Source organism: Dunckerocampus dactyliophorus, chromosome 8 (genome assembly GCF_027744805.1).
Source record: "Dunckerocampus dactyliophorus isolate RoL2022-P2 chromosome 8, RoL_Ddac_1.1, whole genome shotgun sequence".
NCBI lineage: Eukaryota > Metazoa > Chordata > Actinopteri > Syngnathiformes > Syngnathidae > Dunckerocampus > Dunckerocampus dactyliophorus.
In genome coordinates, this window is record NC_072826.1 from 22,140,508 (window position 1) to 22,156,830 (window position 16,323).

A 16,323-nucleotide genomic window follows, 5' to 3' on the forward strand; every position below is an offset into this window, starting at 1 on the left:
TCAGTGTGGTTTTCGTCCCGGTTGCGGAGCACTAGACCAGCTGTACACCCTTGCAGGGGCACTGGAGGGTACATGGGAGTTTGCCCAACCAGCCTACATGTGCTTTGTAGACTTGGAAAAGGCATTCGACCACAGTATCTTGTGGGGGGTACTCCGGGGGTATGGGGTTGGTGGCACGCTACTATGTGCAACCGGGGAAGGAGCCTGGTTTGCATTGCCAGCAGTAAATCGAGCCTGCTTCCGGTGAACGTTGGCCTCCGCCAAGGCTGTCCTTTGTCACCAATTCTGTTCATAATTTTCATGGACAGAATTTGTAGCTGCAGCCAAGGCGTCGAGGGGGTCCAGTTTGGGGGCCTTAGGATCTCTTCTCTGCTACTCGCAGATGATGTGGTCCTGATGGCCTCATCAGGCCGTGACCTTCAGCGTTTACTCGGGCAGCTTGCAACTGATTGTGAAGCTTCTGGGATGAGACTCGCACCTCCAAATCCAAGGCCATGGTTCTCAGTCGGAAAAGGGTGGACTGTGAACTCCGGATTGGGAGTGAGGCCTTGCCCCAAGTGGAGGAGTTCAAGTATCTCGTGGTCTTGTTCACGAGTGAGGAAAGGTTGGAGCGTGAGGTCGACAGGCTGATCGGCGCAGTGTCTGCAGTAATGGGGTCCTCCCGGTGGGCCTGGAAGAGGTGGTCTGGACTTCCCCGCTGAGGCTGCTGACCCGTAGTCAACAGTACGGAAAGTGTAACACGCATGACATTAAGCTGAGCAGTAACATTTGAAATCACATGCAGAGATAGATAACGCACTCTTGATACTTCAAATTAAACTACTGCCATCATTGTGGAGTTAATCATAAAAAACTACATCAGGAGGTTGCCTACAGCCATGGCTGTTAATGCCAGTGTTTTTTTTTAACCCAACGGGTGGCCTGCAGAAGTGCCTGCTGAAGTTGACGTTGACCGCTTTCAAATGCAAAGGGTTCATTTCTATGAAAATTGATGCGAATACAGTAGAAACTTCGTTTTCATCATTAATGTCTTTCAAAGGTCAGGCAAAAACCGAAACGTATGAAAACCGAATGGGATGAAAATCAGCACCTTCAATTCCCAGTCCATGGTTCTCGCCCAGAAAAGGGTGGCGTGCCATCTCCGGGTCTGGGATGAGTTCCTGCCCCGAGTGGAGGAGTTAAGGTACCTCGGGGTCTTGTTGAGTGAGGGAAAGATGGAACGTGAGAACGACAGGCGGATTGGTGCTACGTCTGCAGTGATGCAGTGTGTACCGGTCCATTGTGGTCAAGAGGGAGCTGAGCCGAAAGGCAAAGCTCTCAATTTACAGGTCAATCTACATTCCTACCCTCACCTATGGTTATGAGCTTTGGGTAGTGGTCAAAAGGACAAGATGGTGGGTACAAGCGGCTGAAATGAGTTTCCTCCGTAGGGTGGCTGGGCTCTTCCTTAGAGGTAAGGTGAGAAACACTGTCGTCCGGGAGAAACTCGGAATAGAACCGCTGCTCTTCCGCATTGAGAGGAGCCAAATGGCTTGGGCATATGGTCAGGATCTCCTTGGAGAGATCCTCAGGGCACCTCAGGGCACCTTCAGGGCAACTCGGGGAAGACCTAGGACACAGTGGTTCTCCATTATCTTCTGTCATGCCCCCACTGGGGGGACAGAAATGTTTTCGCACTCCCCCGAATTGAAACAGACAGACCGTACAGACTGAACTCGAAACTGAAATCAGCAAAATGCAGCAAAATGGAGAGCAGTGAAGCATACAAGCCTATTTAAGAGTTAAATTGCATGCAGAGTACGACAAATTCATACATGTTGGCAGGTCTGCTCTGACAATGAAAGTCCTCCCTGCCTCTGACCCCAACTGCCCCCCCAGCTCAGGCACCTCCCCAGGGTGGCCCATCCCCCACTATTTGAGAAGCACTGCACTATAGTAATTGATTCAATGCACGCATTAATACCTTAATATTGCAATGTGTTTTTCTTTGGGCTAGTTGTGACCCCAGAACACCAGCGAAGCGCTGTTAAAGAAGAAGAGTTCAAAACTGACGTGGCTTACTGTGAACAGGCCAAACTGAACAAACTTGCTCACAGCAACATCCAGTGGAGGAGAGAGGACAGCACCCTGCCGGTAAGCATCTGAACTGTCGCTTCTTTTGAGGTGTCTTGCCTAAAAGATCACTTCTTTTTTGGTTACACTGAATTAAAATAAAAAACACAAAACTGGTAGGCGCACCCACGTTGCCGCTCCCTTTTTCAGTCTTGTAATTACACAATAATGACAATCATTGTGTATTTTACGCAGACATTTTTTCTGCAGGAGTCACCTGGTGTCACGTGCTGCAGACTGAAAATGTGCGAGTCTTAATATGTGATTTCATTTTACCAGGACGGTTCTGCTAACGTTCAAATTGAATAAGAATTGACTCGGGCTGTGTTCACACTTGTAGTTCAGTATTCTGGTTTGAATCCGAAATAAAACAAAGATACTTGGTATGCACTTTGGTGTGGTTCGCTTAGCGTTCACACTGTTTTTTTTTTTGTCATGGGACCAAGGGCTGAGCAGTCAAGAACAAATGCAGAAAGTATTGGACAGCTTTTGTGACGCATTACCTGACGTAATATTGAAATTCACTTGTCATAATCGAGTCTGGAACCAATTTACCGTCATAAACAAGGGATTACTTTATTTCAAACCAAAATGGCTTCTGCTGGATTGAATATGTAGGTGATTTGATATTCTGCTATGCTTACCAGGCTTCGATCTCACAAAGAGCTTCTAAAACAGGGGTGTCCAAACATTTTCCACCAAGGGCCGCATACAGAAAAATCAAGCATGGTGCGGACCACTGATATTTTTATATAGTTTTTAAAATTTTTAAACATTTTAAAATGTACATACATTTAAAGCCAAAGCTTTGCTATTAATTAGTATCAACATTTCAGCTTTTATTGCATTGTGCTGTATTTTTTTCATTTTTGATGTTTTTTGTTTAGTTTTATTTCTACAATGTGCCGCTAGCCAAGTCACGGGGCGCACGTTGGACACCCCTGTTCTAAAATATACTTTTAAAGGGCGCTGTGGTCATACACAGGGAGGGAGAGAGCAGAGAGACAGCACTTTTAACACATTTTCGCTTACACATTTGTCATTTCCGCATGCTTATTGCTTTTATTTTAACACTTTGGTGATGGTAACATGTTAAACCTGAGTACAGTTCACTTGCAAGTGGACCGAGACTCATCCCTTAAGCGCGCTTGTTTGGTGCACACCAGGGCTCAGATGATGGTGTTCACATTTGACCAAATGAACGTTTTAACTGAACCAAAGATGCCAATTGTAAACGCACCCTGAATTGAAAGGGATTCACACCATCATTAGTCCTAAAGAGGCTTTGTTTACATTTTTATGCCACTGACAAATAGGGCTTTAAATAATTCCGTACTATTAAAGTTCCAGCCACCACATACTTTCGAATAGTTATATACAGTGTAGTGTATATTATTATCCACTCAAATGCCAATAGATGTCAGTTGGATCTTGACGTATAATTAAAATGCTTGAGCAGGTCGAAAAAACATGACAGGCTACCTGGTACAGAATTTCCGTCTTCCTCTTCACTGCCAATCCTCATCCTCTCTGTGGCATTCTATTGTCCTCCATTCTCACCTCGCCAGCGGGTGATCTGCCCCAAGTGCCGTCTAGGAGTCACTCGAGTCCAAGATCTGTCCCACGGCGACATGAAGAAGGTGCGGCAGTTGGCTCTCATCGACATGACGGCACTGTGCGACCTCCTCGAGCTGGAGGTCAAGCGACACAAGACGTCCAAGAGGAAAATGGCAGGTATGACTACTGGTGACGCACAATGACAACTACTACTCCATGTTTCCTCTTCGAACCAGTGCACATCAATGTAGTTCAAGCTGGCAACTTGACACTAATTATGCATAATGAATCCCCCATAAACAGCTACTGCACGTGACATCAGAGTGTAATTGTGCACACAATTAAAAATAAAAATAAAAAAAGATATTTGTTTTTCAGAGAGCTCATTGTTTGGTGTGCCGCTGGCTACGCTGCTGGAGAACGACCAGAAAGTTGCGCCCAACACCGCCACTCCTCGCTTCCTGCAAGAGGTGAGACTACTCATCACATGTATTGATAGTGTGGCAATGTGACTTGTTGTCAGAAGTAATCACTTTGTAAAGTAATCGCTTTGATTGACTCTGCTTAAGCACACCTAGCACTGATACTACAAATCCCCGTATACGCAATGATGGCTGCCTCTCTGTTGGCAGCGATTCGAACAATAATTCCTTGCCACGTCACACTTTGTGTTTTGGGGGTTCACTCTATCATGTTTTTTTTTTTTAAATATATCAATAAATCATGCCGTTTTGTGGGTAAATACAGCCTATTATTAGTCAAAAAATATGCGCATTTAAGCAAATTTTACATATTTTTTGCCTAAACTAATAATTTTCAAGCATAATGGCTAAATGAAGTAACATACAAATATAAGGCATTCAGAAGACGCATGCAAAGACATTTTGAAAATATGTAGTATTCTACACTGGTAACTAGGTGTCAGTAATGTTACCGTAATGTTGGGTGAGACACACAAGCACCAGACTTGGTCGCCGGAACAACAGGCTTTTATTACAGGTTTGACTGATCTCACACCAGACACATTAATCCCTACTAAAAATCCCTATTAAAAACATGTGCTACTGTTGAGGTTGTAACCCACAGCAAGCAAAAAACTCAACTCTGAACCCCCGATGTCACTTCCTGACCGCCCCGCACTCAGCTCCCCTAGCACTGGAACACATTTGCAGCAACAAACATAAGCACAGGTCTTATTTAGGTCTTAAATGTTTTATTTTATCTTATTATACCTGCTATATTGGATAATAGGAGTGTAAAGCTGACTATAGGGTGTTATTTCATGTCTAGAGGGCTCTAATAATGTTAAAAACCATATTTAGAAGGTCGTAAACAGGTTTTCTGTGCTCCAACTATATAAACACTGCTGCAACTAACTGAAGTGACTTTATAAAGTGGTGTTTTTTTTTTAATTTTAGAATAAGGCTGTTCAAAATGTGGTAAAAATGAAGGACTGTGAACATTTCCAGATGCGCTATATAGTGGCAGTGTTTGGGAAGAATCTCAGACTACACCCTAAATAAGTTGCTGTTGCTGAGAATAACCAGCCGCCTCTATAACCTCCTTCTACTCTCTTCTTTACAGCTTTTGACCTTTTTGGAGAAGCGGGTGGATTCAGAGGGGATCCTGCGGGTTCCAGGGTCTCAGTCCAGAATCAAGGTAAGATGGAACCCAATTATCATTTTTATTGATTTATGTCTTTTCTTTAAAGTTAAAAATCAACTGCAGTTGCCAAATTTGGAAACGCCAGCTTCAGCTTGCCTTAGTTAAAGTGAGGCTACAGCTAATATATACAGGGGGCAAGGTGGTTATGATTTTGGTTGTTACATGGTAATGGTAATGGTAATGGTAATGGTAGCATTTATTTGAACATGCATACAAGCCACATTGGAATACATCACATATTACATAATTGACAGTTCCACATGTCCAAAAGGAGTAGGAAGCAGAGCTTATTTAAATCCACCCCATCCCTTTCACATCAATTGCAATACATTGTTCACTTCCTGTATTCCAAATTAATGAGATAATGTGATAATGTCCATCCATCGGTTTTCTGTGCCGCTTATTCTTAATGTAATAATGTGATAAATAGAAAAAGTAGAGGTCCCGTTTCAAATTTAGTCAGATTTCTTGTCACCCTAACTACTTGATTTGACAATCCTAATAAATAATATGAAATAGACAAAACACAACATAGTTTGATAATGGGTGAGTAATGACAATGAGTAAGTAGTAAGTGTGGTAGTGGCTCACATGACAGATGAGTAGAGCTGACAGAAGAGGGCGCCATTTGTCAAGGATTATGGCTTTATTAGCTCATGCACAGAAAGGATGTCACTCACTGAGACACTGTGCTACAGCTAAGAAAAAAACATGTTCATTTACTGTAAATTACATATAAATACAATATAAAAATAGCTGGACAACATACGAGGTGAATTACAAACGTCCTCTCCCCCTCAGCTGCTGCAGCAGAACCTAGAGGCCAGCTTCTACTCAGGTCAGTTTCGGTGGGATGAAGTGAGTCCAAACGACGCTGCCGCGCTTCTGAAGAAATTCATCCGAGAACTTCCTGCTCCTCTGCTCACCGCCGAGTACCTCAACACCTTCAGTGCCGTCAGAGGTCAGCTTTTTGGGCAATGTACACAAAAGCATTGGGGCAGCATATTTCCTGACTACATCACAACTGCTCACAGAAGGCACTGTTACAGCCGCAAAACAGGAAGCACCATTATATTACCTCCATTTGAAATCATCTGTCACAACAGAGGTGTGAAACAAATCATGTGTTTTCCTTGTGGTTTGCACTTTAATAAAACATGGATCAATATTAGTATCATCTGATTAATGGCTCACTGATGTAGAGTTGGTGAGGAATGTGATAAACGATCACATAAGCTCACGCTTAATGGCCTCCTGTCACAACACCATCCGTCTTTGGACATCCCATTATTTATCCACAAACAGAGCAGGAAATGAGTGTGTGTGTGTGTGTGTGTGTGTGTGTGTGTGTGTGTGTCTCACCTTCTGCTCTTTGCTTCTTGTGTAGACATCACTGATCTGAAGCAGAAACTTCACATGTTGAACTTGCTCATCCTGCTGCTGCCCGAGTCCAACAGGAACACCCTGAAGGTACCCACCTTAATAACATCACATGGCCCAACATTTTATTAGATTCTGGGGGGGGAAATAAGTATTTCATCCCCTGCTGCCTCCCTTACAAATGCTCCCGAATTTTTATGGCAGGTTTATTGTAACCAAGAAAGACAGAATGTAAAATAAATAAATAAAAATTAATAATTAATCTGTATTTGATCTCCGACAACCCACAAACATTTGGACCGCCACGGGCCAGTTGAGTGCCCATGAAGCACACAAGTTAATCCCGTCCTGTTAGAAAAGTACTCCTAATCTCAATTTATGTGGGTAAAAGACAGCTGTCCTCCATTCAAACCCCTTCACCACCATGGGAAAGGCCAAAGAGCTTTCAAAGGACCTCAGGGACACACATGATTGTAGACATGGACAGACCAAGCATGGTGAGAACCTCCTGGCTTGAGCCAGAACACTGAAGATGGATGACAATGATTTGTTGCTAGGTAGGCTCACAAAGAAGAACATAAAGATACTGGAGTGGCCGAGGCAGTCTCCGGACCTTAATACCATAGATCAGGGGTATTTCAAGTGCGAGCAGGGGGCCATTTACGGCCTGCGGCTGTTTTTTCTTTTTTTTTGTTAGTTTTTTTTGTCCCTCTACACTGTCTAAAGATACAATTACACAAGAAAACTTACAAAAAACAGCAAACATGGAACAAAAGAAGTAATTTTACAATAATAAAGAAAGCAAAGTCATAATATTACGTGAAAAAATAGCATAAAGTTGAAGTCTGATAACTGCTATCTGCTAACTTTCACCCAGAAAGTGTGCCAAGCCCGTGAAGTGGCATTATGGGAATCAAATGTCCTCATCTAATGCACCTGCAGAGCATTAGGCAGCCACTCTGCAGCCTCTCCACCTTCCACAGCTGTGCCAGCCCATCCCCAATCATCGCTTTGCTGTTTTGTTTCACTCTTGGTGCATTTTAGCCCGTTTTAGCTGTTCAGCTGTAAACCAGTGAATTCACCAGAGGATAAGATCTATCGTGTTGACGCATCACAGCTGGATGTATCCATTATTGTGAGCTGATTGGTGGCAGCTAGCTTTGAACAAGCTATGATACTGTAATCCCTCGCCATTTAGCACTTTGAATTTCACAACTTAACTAGCTCTTAGTTTTTCAAAATCTATTAATAAATCATGCTGTTTTGTGGTTGAATATGGCCTATAGTCAAAAATAGGCATATTTAAGCAAATTGTACATATTTTTTTGGAGCATAAAAGCAGAAAAATGGCTAAATGAAGTAAAATACAAATATAAGGCACTCAAAAAATGCATTCAAAAACGTGATGATGTGTAGTATTCTACACTGGCCACTAGGTGTCAGTAATCTTACTGTATTGTTGGGTTAGACACACAAGCACCAGATTTGATCAACGGAACAACGCCCAGCAAAAACTCAGCTCTGAATCCACTTCCTATCCGCCCCCACCGTGCTCTGGAACACATTTACAGCAACACAAGCATGAGTCTTCTATTTGTCTTATCTTCTCTTCTTATGTCTGCTATATTAGCTAATACAAGTGTTTTGGTTTGGTTTAGTTTATTTGAACATGAAGGTTACAATGGAATACATCTCATTAATCATCCTTTCACAGTTCCACATGTCCAAAAGGAGAAGGAAGAAGCAAAGCTTATTTAATCCTACCCCCCATCTATTCCACATCTAGTACAGTACATGTAGTTCACTTCCTGGATTCCATGTCATGTTTTCTATGATAATCAGAATAATAATACAAAATGAATAACAGTAAGACCAAAAAATATATATATATATATATATATACGAATAAACAAACAACCTTTTTTTCCCCTTAAAAAAAACGAAAAAATAACCAACCTGACAGAACAATCAAGACTCTTCTGCCTTATATTTAACAAACATCAACTGCTTGTATTGTTTTTTGAATTTGCTCATTTCTGTACTTTGTTTGAGTTCCTTACTCAATCCGTTCCATAATTTAATTCCACATACGGAAAAGCTGTGTGTTTTCAGGTGTCTCTATGTCTAGAGGGCTCTAATAATGTTAAAAAGCGTATTTAGAAGGTTGTAAACAGGTTTTCTATGCTCTGAAAATATTCCATTAATAAAAAAGAAATCGTACTTCACGGAAATTCACTCATCACGGAGTGTGGAACCGATGAACCTCGATAAACCGGGGATTGCAGTACATTAACCATTACACCCCCGCAATGAATCCATCAGCAGTTGGACTCAACTGCTGATTGCCTCTCAATCGTAATTCTTCATTTTAGCCAACCATTTTGAGTAATTGTATGCTTCCATCTTAGCAGCAAATGAATTGACAATATAAAATGTTTGGTAATGCACCGTGCTCTTAATCCACATTGGAAGCGTTTTCCTGCGTTATATAACAGCGTGCATTAAGCATGACTCACTGACACCAGTGTGCAGTCGTCCCCGAGCGTGAAAACCCACCTGAACCAGTGAATCTGACTCCAGTGGAGACAGCTGGAACGTGTGCTGGAATGCATCTGCTAGGGATGATCCAACTGAGCTCTTGAAACTGATGTATTTTTTCAAAAATATGGTCCACAGACATATTTCATGGATGCGTTCTTTCTACCGCGTGTTCCCTCAGGCTCTCCTGGAGTTCCTCAGCAAGGTGGTGTCCCGGGAGAAGAGGAACAGGATGAACCTGTGGGCTGTAGCGACCATCATGGCTCCCAACCTGTTCCTCCACAAGGCCGTGCCCAGCAGGCTGACAGAGGCGGCCGGAATAGGCCAGGTGGAGAAGGCCGCCGACGTCATGAGGCTCCTCATCCGCTATCAGGACCTGCTGTGGAGGGTACGTGCATGAAGCAGCTTTTAACAACAGCCATCTCACCAGATGATGATAAGGAAGATGTCCTTTATCTCCACAGATCCCAATTTTTGTCATGAGCCAGGTGCGAAAGCTGAACGAGCACAGCGGCAAGCGTTACCAGTTTTACGACCGCCGCTTCAAGAACCTGCTGAAGAAGATCCACACGGATAGTCGGGAAAAAGCTGATAAAAACATCTCAGAGGTCAGCAGCTTTCACACAAAGGAAGCACGCAAACACTTCATCATGACTCCTTCTCTGTACAGGTGCGGCGCACAGTCAAGGTCCACATCGGGGATCAGGTGAAGGGCACTATGGAGTTGCACATTGACAGCGGCTCCAGAGCGTCAGACGTGCTAAACCACTTTTACCAGCAGTTCCTACGCAGCCCTGAAAACGGCAAGGGCCAACGGCGAAGGTACTCGCCACTGGCTGCTACTCTACTTCCTTCTTGTTTCTACTTCTTATTCTAAAGTACTCTTATGCCTTAATACGAGTTGATAAGTCCAGTTAGGTTCAGTGAGAGAACAACGGCAGTGGTAGAAAGAAGTAGTATTTTTATATGTATGTGTAGTACAGTAAGTACAGTAATCCCTCGTTTATCGCGGCTAATTGGTTCCAGACCGGACTGTGATGAGTGAATTAGTATTAGGGATTAGTGTTCCTGTTGTAAGATCAATCAGACCTGCAATAAAAGCCTGTTGTTCCGGCGACCAAGTCTGGTGCTTGTGTGTCTCACCCAACATTATAATAACATTATTGACACCGAGTGACCAGTGTAGAATCTTTCACATCATCACAACGTCTTTGAATGCATCTTCTGAATGCCTTATAATTTCTATTTGACTTAATTTTGCCATTTTTATGCTTGAAAATTCTTCATCAAGGCAAAAAAAAGTAAATATACATATTTTTTGACTGATAATAGACTGTATTCAACCACAAAATGGAGTGATTTATTCATGAATATATTTGCAAAAAACCATGATAAAGTGAAGCCGCGAAACTTGAAGCGTAAAGTGGTGAAGGATTACTATAAATGCTCCAATCAACACCTCTAGTTAGGCCTGTCACGATAACAAATTTTGCTGGTCGATAATTGTCCTACAAATTATTGTCGATAATCAATATTATTGACAACATTTTTTGCGACCATTTTTTCCTTAATTATATGGCATAACAATGAGAGTACATCGTATCAAAAGCAATAAACTTTCATTTCTGAAGAGTATTTGACTTTGTAATTGGAATGTCAAGAGCTTTTTAATAAATTAAACAAACAACATAATAAATTAAACAAAAAAAAAAGACCAAAAAAAACCCTCGAAGAAAATAACATGGTTTCTCTCTGTTAGGAAAAAAAAAACACTCCAATAAAAACCACACACACGTACACGCAGTTATGTAGTGTATTGTTAAACTAAGTAGGGGGTCATATTTGAGCTGGCCCACATATCTGTGGTGGCAGTTTTAAAATGCAATGTTTCTGATGTCCTTCAGCACGTCTTCTTTCACGCGGTTATACAGTTCAATTGCTGTTTGTGCCATGTTGTACTTGTACCTTCTCTCAGGCAATTCGTACTGTCTGTCAAACATTTGTCACATTTCCCGAAATGTTGCATTTCTTTTGCAATGTAGCGAGCGACAAAAAAACATTGGCATTATCAGCTGTGGCTGTAGGCAACTTACTGAGTATTTTTTTCATGAACTGTACAACGAACCTGTCTCCTTCAGCGGTAGCTGCATTTGAAGAGCGGTCAGCATCTAAGAAGCGTTATCTACCACTGCATGCGCTTTTAAAATACCCCCACCACCCGCAGCACTGCTGTGTGTTCTTACTTTGTTGTTTACAAGGAACTCATCAGCGGTGTTACGGCAGATGGCCCTTTAACGCTCGTTCAACGTCGCTTCTGTTGCTGCCGTGTTGTGCAATATACGGTACTTGTCAGTATTATCAATGTTACATAAACACTCCTAGTACACTCCTTATTCCTCGTACTACTGCCACCAGTATTATTACATTACTAAGAATAATGAAAATGAATTTAGTTTCGTAACAAAACATGAAAATGAGTGTTTTTTTTTCTCCACAGGAATGGCTCCGTGTCTTTCTCGGACTGCGCCCTGTACGAGGTGGGAGGAAATATCGGTAAGTGGAAGCGTCTTTCTGCCCAGTGAGCTGATGATGGGTGGGCAGCAGGCTCTTATGCAATGGGCATGCATCATGTGATGTGCACTTATCAGAACACACGCACACACACACACACACACACACACACACACACACACACACACACACACACACACACAGGGGAGTTTGTCATGGCAAACCTTCATGTTTACATGACTTTCCATGTGTTTATTTCTGCATTTGTGAATTTGCCAATAAGAAAGGCAAACATTAAAACGTGGGTTAAAAAGCTCGTAGGTGTGTTAACCAATCTAGAAACATAACAAAAATATGTTGGTAATTACCAGTAATGTTCATTTAGGGCAGTGTTTTTCCAAAGTCCGGCAAAGGGGCCTTTGCCATTTATGGCACATGCATGACTTGCAGCATTTCCTAAAAATGAAATTTAACATGAAACTGAAAAGCAACAATAATAAAACATTTCAATGCGGGGGGAAAAAATGTTACATGACATTATTAATTACTTTTAACTATTTGCTTTGTCACCAAAGCTGTGATTTTCCTTAAACATGCTGAAATACACATCTTCGTCTACCGTAGCTTTAAAAAATAAAAGATTAAAGATATCCTTGCAAAGTATGGTGGCCGCTTATGATATCATTGCATGCACAAAAAACCCCAAACACAATATATAGATATGCTAAACAATGAAATGCCATTAAAGAAAAGCATCCTACCTCTCAGGTGAAAAAACAAATAATGTGTCAGTGTTTTAATATGAAATTGAAGTTGTGTGCTTAAGGGTGTCATTTACCACCGTGACCACCAGGTAGTGCAACTACCCCTTACTTGTGTGTTGGAATGCATGTCTTGCACTGGATCTCATTCATTGTGTCCCCCTATGCGTGTTTGTGCGTGTGTGTGCTGCAGGCGAGCACCGTCTGGACCCCGACACCCACCTACTAGATCTATACAAGAGCAATTCGGGAGGGGAGTGGCTAATCAAGCTGAAGGCCAATGGCAGCAGAGGAATGTGACATGGAGGCCATGGATGGATGATGGATGGATGGATGGATGGGGCATCATGGAGTCATTTCATGGTGACATCAACAGGACAGAAGATGGAGGATGAAGAATCTTCCAGTAGGAGCATCTTCAAATGAAATCTGCACCCCTCCATCTCCTGCAGGCCTTGTGGCCCGTCAGTCGTGTGACTCATGACTTCCTGCTGACAAAAGGAGAGAGGGAGGACACATGGCCAATCATGGCCAGTGGAATGGAGCAGATGGCCATGCAGAGCACCTCTGGCCATGCACACACACGCACACACACACACACACACACAAGCTTCAATGCACTTTATTTTAACAAGAGGACGTGGGCATTGTGGACAGTTTTGTGCCTTGCTCAAGGACCCTAAAGACATCTACCCATTTTTGGTGGCTCTTTTGCCTTCGGACTAGTGACTACTTGAGTTAACATAGCAAAGAAGACAAGATTCTGCTTATAGAACAGGTGTGTCCAAAGTCCTTTTTTCAAAAATTATTCATATTCAGGGGCGTGGCCCTGCGATTGGCTGGCAACCAGTCCAGGGTGTAGCCCGCCTCATGACCAAGGTAAGCTGGGATAGGCTCCAGCATACCCCTAGTGAGGACAAGCGGCATAGAAAATGGATGGATGGATGTTCAGGGGTGTCAAACCGGTTTTCACCGTGGGCCACATGGCAGTTATGGTCACCATGTAGCTGTGAAGTCATATTCACGTATAATCACCTCGTGATATTATGACACACTTGATTATTAGCGTTTTCACTTTGGACCAACAAACTTACATTAAAAGATGTCAAGTTGATTTGAGTAAGAAGCTATGGTATAATTCCAATAATCATCATTTTAGCAATCATAATTATTATATTAATTTATAATAATAATAATAAAACAAGAATTTTAAATTGGATTTGGCAACAAAAAAATTGTCACATAGAGCAAGAAAAATTGCTCCCCCCCCCCCCCCCCCCAAATTTTTGTATTATTTTGTGCTTAATATAATGTATATTTAAATAAGTAATTAAATAAATAAAATCCCAAAATATATAGATATAGAACTATATAAAATATATAATTATATAAATATATAACTATTCAAAAGGTTAAATTTTTTTTTAAATATATATAAACAATATTTTTCAAACTAATAATAAAACGCGCATTCGCAGGCCACATCAAATGATTTGGTGCACCAAATCCAGCCTCTGGGCCTTGAGTTTGACACCTGTGTTCATATTCTAAACATGGCCTCACCGCCGAACCATTTCAAACTATTTGCTTTGTCACCTTCAACACAAAAGCGGGATGTCGGCTGTTTTTTTCCCCTTGAAATATATTTGCACCAGCACGGAACTGTTAGTAAGTATTGTAAACAGTAAATATTGTTTGTTTTTGTTGGACTGTTTGGACACCCCTGGTCTAGATGAAGTCCATGAATCATCTTTGTACAAGTGCTGGCTTTTATTAGTGTGTGTGTGTGTGTGTGTGTGCGTGTGTGTGTGTGTGTGCCATTCAAAGAGATCTGCTGATGGCTATCTCCTTATCAGCACTCTCACGGGCCTTATAAACAACAAAAGACGTCTCTAACCTGTGCACCATGGAGCACAAAGGCGCTTCCTGTCATCTAACGCCATGTCACCTCCTCAAGGACACAAAGCGCTGAAGCTGGTCTTCATTTGTGCAACATTTCTATGAATGTTTACACATCTTCATGTACATATTTATGATAGCGCTACAATGTGTGCGTGTGTGTGTGTGCCACCATGTTGGTGTCATCGGCGCCATTTTGTGGCGACATCCGTCACGCTGTCATGTGGCCTTAATGGAGCGTAATGGCCGCCGGTTGCAGCGAGGCATCTCTCTGATAAAGGGGAAGCTATAAATAGCTGTTATCAATTCTGGCTCCCCCTTGCTTCATGACAGCAGTGTATATACGCGTGTGTATGTGTGCATGCATGTGTGTGATGAGCTTCATTACGCTGAGTCCAATTGGGCCGTCCCACGCCGCCACAGTTGAGTGGCTGCGTACAAAGGCGAGCTGATGGAGCGACCTTCTGCCAACACTCAGGAGAAGTAGGTCACCTCTGAGGTGGCATCCCACAGGGCTCATCGCTATACATGCTGCCATCTTTGTTTACTTCTACTGTATACATATACGTGTCCAATACGATGTTTTGTAGAATGACATATTTCAGCTTTTTTACAAGGGCTTTTAGAAGATTTGTTGTCTCTGTCAATAAATGTGATTCTCATGTTAGGCAAGATGTATTCTTTTCAATATGGCGTCAAGATGGAATCACTCGGGAGGAACATTCATCATTTACATCTACACACAAAGGCAGCAATGACAGACAACAAATGGATGTATCGCAATCTTTGCTCAGAACTGTTATTGTTTTTTCATAGCACAATAATCCCTCGTTGATGCTGTTTAGTTGGTTCCACACCCGACTGCCATACGCAAAGTAGAATTCCTTATTTATAAATGGAATATTTTTGTAAGTAGAGCATAGAAAACCTGTTTACAACCTTCTAAATGCAGTTTTTAACATTATCAGAGCCCTCTAGACATGAAATACCACCCCATAGTCACCTTTACACTCCTATTACCAATATAGTAGACATAATAACAGAAAATAAGACTTGTGCTTGTGTGCGTTGCTGTAAATGTGTGTGAGCTGAGTTGGGGGGCGGACAGGAAGTGACATCGGGGGTTCAGCGTTGAGTTTTAGGTTGGTGTGAGTTACAGCCGCAACAGTAGCCCGTGTTAGGGATTATTGTGCTTGTGAGATCATTCAAAGCTGCAATAAAAGCCTGTTGTTGCAGCAATCAAGTTGGGCACCGAGTCTCACCCAACATTACAGTAACGTTACTGACACCTAGTGACCAGTGTAGAATACTACATATCATCACAATGTGTTTGAATGCATCTTCTGAATGCCCTATATTTGTATTTTACTTCATTTGTGCAAACAATGTGGAACATTTGCTTAAATTTGCGTATTTTTGACTAATAATAAGCCGTATTCAACCGCAAAACAGCATGATTTATTTATTAACATATTTTGGAAAAACAGTGAAGCACTCCGGTTTCCTCTCACATTCCAAAAACATGCATGTTAGGTTAATTAATTGGCGACTCTAAATTGTCCATAGGTATGAATGTGAGTATGAATGGTTGTTTGTCTATATGTGCCCTGCCATTGGCTGACGACCAGTCTAGGGTGTACCCCGCCTGTCCCCCAAAGTCAAATGATTAACCATTTTAATCAAATTAATTCGTTTTCAAATAAAATAATCATGATTCACCTTTTGCAACTATGTGTGAATATTTTTATATTTATATTTTATGAAAAGAAAGATAAATGACAGGACACAATTCTATATGTACTAACTTTCAAGTTTAAATCAAGCTAAAAGATAGCACACAAAATATATTTGCCTAACGCTAGTCTCTTTAATAGAAGCAGAACTTTAGAACGTGTAATTA

At 41.8% G+C, this 16,323-nt stretch overlaps 1 protein-coding gene across 4 annotated transcripts in view; it reads left to right on the plus strand.

The window, feature by feature from the left end:
- LOC129186902 (rho GTPase-activating protein 40) overlaps positions 1 to 16,107 on the plus strand; it is a 38,708-nt gene extending 22,601 nt beyond the window's left edge. For all 4 annotated transcript variants that reach the window (XM_054785630.1, XM_054785629.1, XM_054785627.1 and 1 more), the window contains exons 5-15: positions 1,997 to 2,133; positions 3,681 to 3,846; positions 4,048 to 4,139; positions 5,254 to 5,328; positions 6,136 to 6,295; positions 6,722 to 6,804; positions 9,434 to 9,640; positions 9,717 to 9,860; positions 9,923 to 10,074; positions 11,750 to 11,805; positions 12,718 to 16,107. In XM_054785630.1, the coding sequence (XP_054641605.1) occupies positions 1,997 to 2,133; positions 3,681 to 3,846; positions 4,048 to 4,139; positions 5,254 to 5,328; positions 6,136 to 6,295; positions 6,722 to 6,804; positions 9,434 to 9,640; positions 9,717 to 9,860; positions 9,923 to 10,074; positions 11,750 to 11,805; positions 12,718 to 12,824 (1,379 nt within the window). In that variant the 3' untranslated portion in view covers positions 12,825 to 16,107. The remainder of the gene's footprint in view (positions 1 to 1,996; positions 2,134 to 3,680; positions 3,847 to 4,047; positions 4,140 to 5,253; positions 5,329 to 6,135; positions 6,296 to 6,721; positions 6,805 to 9,433; positions 9,641 to 9,716; positions 9,861 to 9,922; positions 10,075 to 11,749; positions 11,806 to 12,717) is intronic.
- Positions 16,108 to 16,323: the final 216 nt, after the last annotated feature.